The sequence below is a fragment of the Panthera pardus genome, unplaced genomic scaffold (assembly GCF_024362965.1).
Source record: "Panthera pardus isolate Hobbes unplaced genomic scaffold, ASM2436296v1 HiC_scaffold_20, whole genome shotgun sequence".
Taxonomy (NCBI): domain Eukaryota; kingdom Metazoa; phylum Chordata; class Mammalia; order Carnivora; family Felidae; genus Panthera; species Panthera pardus.
In genome coordinates this window covers 14,926,026-14,938,274 of record NW_026526766.1, presented here as the reverse complement: position 1 = coordinate 14,938,274, position 12,249 = coordinate 14,926,026, and the positions used below count along the sequence as shown (strand labels likewise).

Below are 12,249 nucleotides of genomic sequence, written 5' to 3'. Positions count from 1 at the left end.
GTTGGGCTCCATGCTGAGAGTGCCAAGCCGGCTTGGGATTCCCTCTCTCTCTCTCTTTCCCTGTGCCTCCCATGCTCGTGCTCTCTCTCAAAAATAAATAAATAAATAAACTTTTCAAAAAAGTTGCAAGCATGGCATCACTTGATTATCTGATAAAGTGGACAGAAGCAAGGAGAATGCTAACAACACCCAAAACAAAACAAAACAAAACACTAATTTCACAAGGATGGCGGCCAGCCCAGCACCTAGGTGAGATCCGGCCCATGACCTCTCTCTTTCTCTCTACCCAGACTCACCAAGCTTCTGCCTCATTCTCTGCTTGCCACTGAGTTTCCTTTCTTTTTGCTACAACCCTGATGTAGAGAGACGAAATTGACACTCCAGCGCTCTTAGCTAGGGCGCATGTAGATTACAAAGAGGAAATTGGGCTGAGCCTTAGCAGAACTTCTAGTTTTCAGTATTTGGAATTAACTACTTGTCCCAGGACTGTAGTCCATGAACTCGGGTCCTCAAAAGGCCAGGAAGCAGACAGTTGATTTTAGTGCCCGTTCATGTATCAGTGCCCTTGTGCCTCTGCCTCCTTCCCAGACAGCTGACTTTACCGGTACCCCCGAGTCCCTTTCCGGCTTATGAATACCATGCTGTCCCTGTCCGGGCTCCCTCTTCTTCTTTTATTGTCCCTTTAAGAAATGGGCATTTTCCTGAGTTAAGTACCCTGAATAGGCATTTAAGGAAAGACACGCTTATTAAACATCTACCACGTGCCGGGCATTGTGCTAGCACTTTACACACATGACCTCATTTATTTTTTCACACCAGCCTGCTAGTTAGACATTAATCCCACTTTCTGACATATGACAATTAAGAGGCTCAGAGAGGTTGTCTAATGTCTCTCAGGTAGTAAGTAGCAGGATTCAAACTCAAATCTGTCAAAATCCCATGATGGAGTTCTTTTCATGATTCTACACTGCATTAAAAATTTTTTTTTTAATGTTTATTTTTGAGGGAGAAACAGAGACAACGTGAGCAGAGAGGGAAGATAGAGAGAGGGAGACACAGCATTCAAAGTAGGGTCCCGGCTCTGAGCTGTCTGCACATAGCCTGACACGGGGCTCAAACCCATGAACTGCAAGATCATAACCTGACCCGGTTAAGCCGGACTCTTAACCGACTGAGCCACCCAGGTGCCCCTGCATTTTAAGCTTTGCTGGCTTCCACAAAGAGCATTCCCATTTGTCTTTTCTGTGTCATTGTCCACAACTGACACTAACATTGGGAATTCTAGACATTGTGCCCAGTGCCCGATGCACATCTTATTTCACTTGGATATCCCACAGACACCTTGGACTCAAAAGTTCCCCCAAACTGGCGTCTTCCTCCTATCCCAGGTAATGACACCACCGGTCCATCTGTTACCTCAGTCAGAAACTTGGATGTTTCCATTATCTTCCCACTTTACCCATAAGTCACATGCAGTGACTAGCAAAGTCCTGTAGTTTCAGCTTCATGACCCTATGTGATACGGATGCCGTCTCCGTACGTCACTGCCATTCACAGGCCTCTCCGCCTCCATCTTACTCCAAGTCCAACCCAGTCCATCCTACATTCACAAGGAATCTTTTTTTTTATTAAAAAAATTTTTTTATGTTTTTATTTATTTTTGAGACAGAGAAAGACAGAGCACGAGCAGGGGAGGGGCAGAGAGAGAGGGAGACACAGAATCGGAAGCAGGCTCCAGGCTCCGAGCCGTCAGCGCAGAGCCCGATGCGGGGCTCGAACTCACACACCGCGAGATCATGACCTGAGCCAAAGTCAGACGTTCAACCGACTGAGCCACCCAGGCGCCCCTCACAAGGAATCTTCTAAAAGGTAACTGACCACATTTCCATCCTATTTGAAAATTCTTTGTGTTCTCCACCACCTACAGAATCAACTCTGACTCCTTCACCTAATGACACCGTCCTCCTTGATTAGATCCCTTTTTTGTATGACGCGCTTGTCTTTAAGTATGCTACTCTTACTCCCTGAATACCAGCTTTGCTGAATCGCTCCTTGGTATTGAGTGCATAGCACTATTTACTGCCTCCATGCCATTGTGCACGTGGGTTCCTCTCTTGGAATGCTGTTCCCACTTATCCTCCCCATTTCAGAGCCTAGTTCATTCTTATTTCTTTAAAACCTGTTTAAACTACCTCTGTAAAGCTTTTACTGACCTCTAGACCAGAGCAACTTGTTATGGGGACAATGGTCATTTCCTCCAGGTGCACAGAGCTTTGCTAGATAAAATACTTGCCAGGGCCCCCACCCCCTCTACTCACTTTGTCCCAGGGGAGGTGTTGTCACTTCCCCAATCGATACTTTTGGAATGAATGAGCTGTACTTGCCTAGCCCAAATATAACTTTATTCCAGTAGGAAATAAGCTTTCCCGGGGTAAGATGGATTTGGAGTCCCATATTAGCAAGACCATTTGGCTAAGAGTCCCAGATTAGCCCTCCAACTTGGTCCCTATTAGTGATGAATGTGAAATTTTGGTGCCCATCTGCCTCCCCTCTCAGACAAATCATTCAGAACTCAGAGGAAAAATAGAGTTATTGCTTTCTGGGGCTTCGCAAGTCTCCAGTAAACTGAACTCCAGTGAAATGTAACACAGAATCCTCCCTCCATTATGCCTCCATGTGCCTAGGACATGTGTCTGTTGGCTCGAGGTTGTCTCAGTGTATGACAATTGTTTGCACATCCAATTAAACCAAAAGATCCCCGTGGGCAGGGAAAATATATTAGTTATCTATGTATTTCCAGCATCTCACATTCAACTTATGTTTGTGGAATGACCGATTGAATAGAAAAATTGCTTCCGGTGGTCATTAACAGTCCTCAGTGAGATGAAGCTGTTTCAAATTATCATCTAAACTACCTTTTTCTGTTTTTCTTCTCTCTACTACCCATTTTAATAAAATAGGGTCAATCATTCAAGACAGTAGCATGATGGTAACAATGAATCAAAACACCAAGAAAGTGTCTGAGAGACACTCACATTGGCAAGACTCCTTAATTTTCTCTACTAATTGTCTAAAACTCTTGTAAAATAAGAAATTCTCAGTGCTATAAAATGAGCTTCTACATATATTTTCATCCCAAATGAGAAAAATGGTCTTTTGTTTCACAAGATGGAGATTAAAAGCATTATATTATGGGGTTTTGTTGTTCAGTTGACTTCCAGCCTTCTAAATCTGCCTACAAATTCTTTCAAGTAATGAAAAATGAAGCATCATAAATTCATATATGAAGAGAGATATGTCTGATTATATAGACACAGCCTATAGTGGGAATTACCTTACTATTATCTATTTTTTAAGCTTATTTATTTATTTTGGGGGGAGGGGAAGGGCAGAAAGAGAGGAAGAGAGAGAGAGAGAGAGAGAGAGAGAGAGAGAGAGAGAGAATCCCAAGCAGGGTGCGTGCTGTCAGCACAGAGCCCGATGCAGGGCCTGAACTCACAAACCATGAGATCATAACTTGAGCCAAAATCAGGAGTCTGATGCTTAACTGACTGAGCCACCCAGACACCTCACTATTATCTATTTTAAAAGAAGTTTTGAACAAATGAAAATACAAAAATAAAAGTAGAGAAAATAAGAAACTACTTGAAAAAAAATGAAGTTTAGAAAATTTCAATCCTATATGAGCAGCATATATTTTATTTCAAACATTTAAGATCAATGGATATAGGGGCGCTTGAATGGCTCAGCCCAGCTCTTGATTTCGGCTCAGGTCATGATCTCATGGTTTGTGAATTTAGGCCCACATTGGGCTCTCTGCTGACAGTGCAGAGCCTGCTTGGGATTCTCTCTCTTTCTCTCTCTCTCTCTTTGCCCCTCCAAACTCTCTCTCTCTCTCTCTTTCTCAAAACTAAATAAATAAACTTAAAAACTGAACAAAACAAAATCAATGAATGTAATTAATTTCAAGTACAATTCATAAGCAAATAATATTTATTGGAGATACATGATGCTGGAACATAGGATGGAGTTTTTACTGAATTGTTTTCAAATGTGACTTTAAGTAATCTATTTTCACAGCAGACGTATCAGACTCAAAATGTGATGCCATTCGGTTGTGTTATGGAATATAATGGATTGTGAAGTTCTAATCTGGCTCAATGGCTCAGCCTTCAATCTATTAGGTTGACAGCCAATATTCAGAGGTCAACAGATTCCTACCAGGCAAACTGAGCTCTTGCAAACAATCTTAGTCTCTCACTTACTGATATTTATCGACACATGATATGCTCACATATCGTTAGACTCTTTTTGGTCTCCTCACATTCAATTTCCTCCACTCTGATCTGTTCACCTTTTTAAGTTTCAAGTTTGATAGTGCCACTACTCATCCACCACTCCCTAAAACTACTTTCAACTGCTCTGAGAAAAACACAGTATCATGACCTAGATTCTAAAGAGTTCCACACATCTTGATACCCCTTCTGTCTCTGTAAGGCCAACCCCCCCACCCCGACGCCCTTTCACAGTCTAGTTTCACTAACCTCCAGTCAGTCTCTTGAGTGAGGCAATCTTCTCCCGCCATAGGTCCTTTGACTTGCTGTCCTCATTTTCTAGAATGCCTCTCCGCTCTCTCAAACTGGGAGCTCGTACTGACTCTTCAGAGCCCAATTCAAGGGTTTCTTTCTCAGAAAAATTCTGCCATCCTCTACTTCCCTCTCTTAGGCTGTGAACTAGGTCAGGATCCCTGCTGCATGTTCGCTCAATACTGTTTACCTTTCTTACTTGGCACAGTTGCAATTACATTTATTTTTGTGATTACCTCACTACTCGACTAGACTTTAAGTTTCCAAGGCCAGAGACCTTGTTGGGTTTTGCTCACCTTTGCTTAGCACCTGGCACATTATCTGGCATCTGGCAAATACTAAATAAATGTTCACTAAATTAATGAAAAGAAGACTTGTTCTGGGACCACATCCAAAGAACAGATGCTGTTTTCACGTTGTAAGTATGACATCAGGATCATAGGCATCCCAAATTTTTGCAAAAAGAAAGGTCGGCTTTGGTTTGGCCAGGTGCAACTTGAGATGTTGAAAACTGGAAGTTGTTGTTGAATTAAAGAAAACACTGATAGAAGTGAAGACCTGAAGGAATCAGTTTTCCAAGTCTACACAACAAAAGGATCCCAAGAAAGCCAAAAGCAGACCCTGGGATCTCTTCTACCGCAAGCTGTAAATGTGTATCAAGAAGTCCAGGAGTAGCAGATTAAGAGGCCTATGAAGCAAGAGAAACTATGAGTGAGAGCAGAATTTGACATGGCTTTTCTGTTAATGGAACCTAATGAGCCTATTGAGAGGGACCTGGGCTGGACACTGAGGAAATGAAGCAAATATGGTGGCCAGGGATGGACAACCTTTGGATGCTGCCAACCCCGGCATCCCTTGGCTAAGCTGCACCCACCCTGTTCAGTGAAGTCTTCTAAGGAGTCTCACTATGGATACAGAGGAGAGGATCCTGACCCCTTCCATTCTTAGGATTTCCACTGCAGGGGAGAACTATCCCCTGTCTTGATGAGCATGGTAATCTACAAACCTAGTTTTGTCCCAAGAGGCTTAGCAGTCTGCCTCGGGGTCCTACTTTTGCCCTCAGTGAGGGCACTAGATGTTTATCATCTAGGGGTCTGGTCTTTGTTGAGCCAGCTCTGGGTGAGGCTGAGACAAGGGCTGAAGCAAAGAGATTATATTGGTGTATTTGAAGCTTGTTGCAACTAAGTAAGAGCAGCAGGAGAAACAACAACAGCACTTCTGACCTAAAGTAGAGGAACCAAGTCACACGTTCAAGCCCACAGACCCCAACAGCAGCCATGCAGGTGTGCTACTCAGAGAGCCTTTGGGAGATGGCCTCCAGATGCCACCACTTTGAATCAACCAGAATGGAACATCGCGTGCTCGTCCTGAGACTACATCCTCCCAGGTGGCCCCCAGCCCATGACCGAGAATAGTGAGAAATAGTAGAGCCAGTGATAATGGGGTTCCTCCAATGGACAGACTTTGCTTGGAGATTCACCATTAGCCTCGTCAAGACTTTTTTCCCAGAGCTGTACTGCAATCTTGAGATTCTTCCTACTCAGTGTCCCCTCCCTCTCTCCCTTCTCAGGAGTCAGGCTGGCTTTGCCATCTGGACACTTTCCCCACCTACGCATGCTTCCTCTCTCCTTTCTTGTTTGTAGGTATTCCCACCCTGCCCCCAGGTATCTCCTGCATCTAATATTGTTTTTGTGTGTGTTTCTTGGGAAGCCAAAAATGACTTGCTCCTTCAAAAGGGCTCCCTAAAAAAACCCTTGCGCACTGTTCGTGGGAATGTAACTTGGTGCAGCCACTATGGAAACCAGTATGGAGGTTCCTCGAGAAATTAAAAATAGAAATGCCATATGATCCAGTAATCCACTGCTTGGGATTTATCTGAAGAAAATGAAAACGCTAACTTGAAAAGACAAAAGACACCTGCACCCCCATGTCACCACAGCATTATTTACAATAGCCAAGACACGGAAACAACCTGTGTGTCTGTCAATGGAGGAATGGATAAAGAAGATGTGGTGTGTATATATACAGACGTATACATGCTGGCATATATTATTCAGCCATAAAAATGAGGAAATCTTGCCATCTGCAACAACATGGATAGACCTTGGGCATTATGCTAAGTGAAATACCTCAGATGGAAAAAGACAAAGAACATCGAATCTCACTTGTATGTGGAATCTTAAACAAAAAAACAAGCTCATAGACACAGAGAATAAACCAGTGGTTGCCCACGGCAAGAGTTGGGGATGGGAACGATGGGCGAAGGAAGTGACAATGTACAGATTTCCAGTTATAAAACAAACAAGTCGTGGGGGGTGCAACGTACAGCTCGCAGACCATAGTCTGTAGTACTGCATTTCATATTTGAAAGTTGCTAAGACAGTGAATCTTAAAGGTTCTCATCTCAAAAAATAAAAAATGATTCTGTAGCTATGTATGTTGCCAGATGTGAACCAGTCTTATTGTGGTGATCATTTCACAATGTCTCCAAATATTGAATCGTTATGCTGTACACCTGAAACCAATGTAATGTTGTATGTCAGTTGTACCTCAATAAAAAAGGGGGCACTCTCTGAAAATAAACACGTATTTGAACTACTAAAACATCCCTTAAAAAAAGATGAGTTATTCCATATGTATATCGCAAAAATATCTCTTGTAAATGTGGTCAGTACCATAAGACATGAAGGAACTTAAGAGAACTGAGGGGAGATGCTGTCACTCTGGAAGATTATTATTTAAAAAAAAAACCTGTTGATACTCATAAAATAAGGAGTGGACCTGCTGTCTGAGAACATTCAGAATGTCTGTGACAGTTTCCTTTGAGGACAGACTTCAAGGGTGAGATGTGGCACAGGTGGGCAGGGCAGAAGGAGTCGGCTTGGGGTGTGTTAGAAGTAAACTGACGATTTGACATTAAAGTCAGCCACGTTTTACTTTGAATTTCAGCACCTCCTCTAATTACCTGTGTCGTTTTTGGCAAACTGACCGACCTCTCCGAGTCCCAATTCCCTCAACTATAAAAAGATTATTGATCTTCATCCTGAAGGGTTGTTACGAAGATGAAACTTAATGTAGGTGCCTGCTTAACACATACAGGTGCTAAATGTCCTCTCTAGGGCCCCTTTTAGAGCCTCGCCCCAACAACAGCTACGACGACCAGCTGAAAAGGGGGACACAAAGTTGACTCGCGTTTATCCACACGCAAGGTACAAGACGTTCACAAGCTGGAGAACTGAGGGCCTTTCCCTTTATCCACAACTCAAATGATCTCACCCTCTGATATCATTCTTGTGTCTCCGAGTATTTTGACAACAAAGACGTCCTCTTCTTCCTGACCTAAACTCATTCTTCCAATTCTGTTGCTTCAAATCATATCATTTCTGCTGATTCGATCCATAACACGCATATTAGACAATCTCCCTATTTCTTACTATTTTAAGAAAATATATTTCCAACGTTTATTTATTTTTGGGACAGAGAGAGACAGAGCATGAACGGGGGAGGGACAGAGAGAGAGGGAGACACAGAATCGGAAACAGGCTCCAGGCTCTGAGCCATCAGCCCAGAGCCCGACGCGGGGCTTGAACTCACGGACCCTGAGATCGTGACCTGGCTGAAGTCGGACGCTTAACCGACTGCGCCACCCAGGCGCCCCAGAAAATATATTTCCCTCTAGGTTGGTAAGACCTGCCACTAGGTACTCAATACAAGGATCAAAAATATGGTGCTTTGTAAAGCATGGCTTTGAAAAGCTGTCAGACTGGCCGACCTTTGCAAATACCAAATGGCATTTGTCTCCTATTAAAGTGAATGTGGGGGCGCCTGGGTGGCTTGGTGGGTTAGGCGTCCAACTTTGGCTCAGGTCATGATCTCGCGGTCCGTGAGTTCGAGCCCCACGTCGGGCTCTGTGCTGACAGCTCAGAGCCTGGGGCCTGTTTCAGATTCTGTGTCTCCCTCTCTCTCTGACCCTCCCTTGTTCATGCTCTGTCTCTCTCTGTCTCAAAAATAAATATAAAAAAAAAAAAAAAGTGAATGTGGATGAGTTATGACATGTGTTTACAAATAACAGAGCACTGAGCTCCAGGGTGATACTTCGGTGGGGAGGGTCCGGAGGGAAGTTCCAAGGTTCCAACCTGAAACTCCACTGCCCCACCTCCACCCCACTTCCCATCCTATAAGCTCCTCTACCACAAGAGGTCATGCTTGCATCTCTGTCCCAGCATTCTATCAATCTTTTTCTGTTTCTCTTCACCTGCATCTGTATGGAATTGTTTAGCTAAGCGGTCACACTAAGCTTCTTAGATGCGACAAACCCATGGCTTAATCAGACCATTCGGGCATTTGTTAACTCTGCCTTAGTCCTGAAACACGTCTTTTTTCCTCCTTGCGTCTCTGGGCTCTTTGGAAGTGCAGAATTCTGAGTTTTCAGGGAATCTCAAGGATATTTCGTTGATGGTTTCCTCCATGATGCCATGATAGATGGAATACTGTGCTGTCCAGGAAGATCATCTTATAATACAGAGAGGGCACCTCTATTGTTCAGAGGACCAAGGAAAGAATTCGAGCAAGAGTAAATATTGAACCTACTATTCTACTTAAGAAGCTAATTTGGGAATTATGTATTTATTATGAAAAGTGAAAATGGGATCCAACTGTTTCAACTCCTCCCCAGTGAGATAGCTATGGCACTGAAAGGAGCCGATCTGTGTTCTAGAAACAGTAAGTGAGAATGCTGTTGGAAATCAGTGCAGGAAAATTAGTTTTTTGGAACCACTCAATAGCTATAAGACCCTGAGTAGGCTTCTATGACTCAAAGTTTCCCTAACTTTATAATGTGAAACATGGGACTGAAGAGGTCTAAAAGCACTTGTATCTCTAAAAATCCCTTATGTGGGGAGTGCCTGGGTGGCTCATTCGGTTAGGGGGGTCCAACTTCAGTTCAGGTCATGATCCCACGGTTCGTGAGTGTAAGCCCCACATGGGCTCTCTGCTGTCATCATGGAGCCCACTTCAGATCCTCTCTCTCCCTCTCTCTCTGACCCTCCCCTGCCCTCTCTCTCTCTCTCTCTCTCTCTAAAACATAAATAAACATTAAACAAAGTAAGAAAATTTTTAAATCCCTTATATTATGATACATGCCAAATAACTGAGTGGTTACCATACGCAGAAAAATTAAGAAAAGCTGCAAATGAATAACGTCACTTTAATGGCTTTTCATATTTTTTATTGGCCGTTTATATTCTCTCTCTCTTTTTTAAATCTATTCTCTTATTGCTTTAGAACTGTTTTCAGGCAGGCCTAGATTATAAAGGAAAATGAATATCATAGGATACTCTGGTTTCTGTCTTCCTCTATCCGCTGCTAAATTGTATTTCACCAAACTGAAAATGAGACAGCTGTCAAGGGCAGTAAGAAAATCTTGGCGAGCCTATGTGTTGCCCAAACCCTCTCCCCTGGCCTTTTCCTGTATTCACCTGTTAGAGCTTCTGGTTTGACCCTCAGAACCACCTTCCTCTTTGTCTTCCAATCAGCTGATCAATATCTTTCACGTCGCTAATGGACTTTTTCCCCCAACTTTTTTTGTTTCAGTTAGTTGACAAATTTAAAAGTGCTTCAACTTCATTGAATATTTGTTCACAAACAAAACACGCTTTTGTTCAGACTTTCAGTTCTTCTTTTCTCTGGTTTGATTAAAACATCAGAACATGCCAATGATATTATTAGTTTGGGCTCTTACTAACCAGACCGGAAGTTTATTATCTTGCTAATCAGAAGATGAGAATGGGAAGGAAAAGCAGATTCAGGAGAACACAATAAGAAATGATTTGAAATCTAGAGAGAGGGAGGAAGAGAGACGGAGGGTAACAGAAAGGAGAAATACACAAGAAGAAGTAAAACCTAACTCAGACACCATATCCTTCACAAATCCTAGACCTTCCCAAGCAAAACTAGCAATCACTTCCTTGGGGCCCCCTGTTGTCTTTTTCTTTCGTCCATTTTGCTACCTTAACACACAACATGTGGTATACTAGTTGACCAACTATCTTCTACTATCGTGAGTACCTTGAGCCCAAGAAACATGTCACATTTATCTTTGTAAAACCAGTGCATGTTTATATTCCAGAAATGAGCGCTGAATTGAAAATGAAAAGTCCAACTGACAAGGATGATCGGAGATTCCAAATGCCACAAAGTTGGGCCTGCCGATGCTTAGAAGCCTTACGCTTATTTCTGGTGCTTACTGGGAGACTGGGAACCTTTCTGAAAGTTTACATTTTCTGGTAATGCTCACGTAATTAATTTCTATGGTTCCAGGGCTCTACAGATCATCCCTCTTCTTGGGGTTGTCAGTCAAGAAGATTCACGAAGATTTTATTGGTTGAGTATCATATTAAGGGCTTCAAAGAAGGTGTAATAGATAGGATCCCCTCTTTAGGAAGCTCATAATTTAGGGAGTTTGAGGACAGAATTCAAAATATCTGTGAAATATACCTATCAGCACTATGAACATGAAGAGTGTTCATTGTTTTTCTTTCCTTCTTTGATTCCCCAGGTTACATAAAAGCTTGTCCTCATTTGCCACTGTCCAAAAATTCCTTGAATTATCAATTCCCCAATCTCCACCTTACTACTTTCTTATCTTCTACACTTCCAACCATCTCCAATCTGGTCACTATTTAGAAAAGAAATGTGTGGAATTTAATAGTTGCCACAGACTTGAATCAAACTCTTGACATGATTTTTTCAATGGGTAAAAATGAATCTCTGCCATAACAATAATCCTCACCCAGGGCAGCTGAAAGAGTGAAACTTACCCCCATACTATAGTGGAGTCATGCTCATACAGGTACCACAATCGTGTGGTAGTCATTTTAGTATTATTTATCAGTTAATATTTAGTACTGTTTAGTATTTAATATTTAGCTGTGTCTGGAATTGACTATTGAATAATACTAAATAGACTTGTTTAGGAAGCAAAGCTCTAATTCCCTAAGAATCCTATGAGATTTTTCAAAAAGCACATTTGCAAATTCTTCCTTTGTTCTTTTCCAAAGCCAGAGATAAAGATATTTGTTTCAAGTCTTTGAACTCTGAGCTCACCTTCATTCAGTCATCTATATTCCCATTTAATCATATTATCACATTATTAAACCTATTCTTTTTTTTCTTTCTCTCCCTTCCTTCTTTCCTTTCATTCCTCCCACCCCCCTCCCTCCCTTTCCTCCTTTCTCTTTTTCCCCCTTCCTTCCTTCCATCCTTCCTTTTTCCCTTCCTTCCGTCCTTCCTTCCTTCCTTCCTTCCTTCCTTCCTTCCTTATTTTTTTTAACAAGGGGCAGGGACATATCTCTTAAGACCTTCGTCTTAAGAGGAGGCCATGGGGTTTCAGAGAGTAAGGACAAATCCATCCTCCTACCAACACAGCTATGTAGAGATACTTACATTGAAGTCATACAACACACCGAAGTTTGCCGCAGATGCCTCTTCAGCTCTGGGAACTGTTTTCCTAGGTAAACTGCCATATGGCAAACCCCAGAGGTACTGTATAGAGAAGCAAAGAAAGCAGTTAATAATTGGAAACAAAGTCTGAGCCACACATGTGATCACAAATGGTTTTGTTTAAAAGCACTTCTGAAACTTTTTCATGGAGACTCTGTGGGTC

At 42.4% G+C, this 12,249-nt stretch overlaps 1 protein-coding gene across 1 annotated transcript in view; it reads right to left on the bottom strand.

Annotated features, from left to right (window-relative positions):
- The window catches only part of TMC1 (transmembrane channel like 1), a 223,304-nt gene that overhangs the window by 47,854 nt on the left and 163,201 nt on the right, over nt 1-12,249 (bottom strand). The window contains exon 9 of the mRNA XM_053908654.1: nt 12,030-12,128. Coding sequence (XP_053764629.1) covers nt 12,030-12,128 — 99 coding nt within the window. The remainder of the gene's footprint in view (nt 1-12,029; nt 12,129-12,249) is intronic.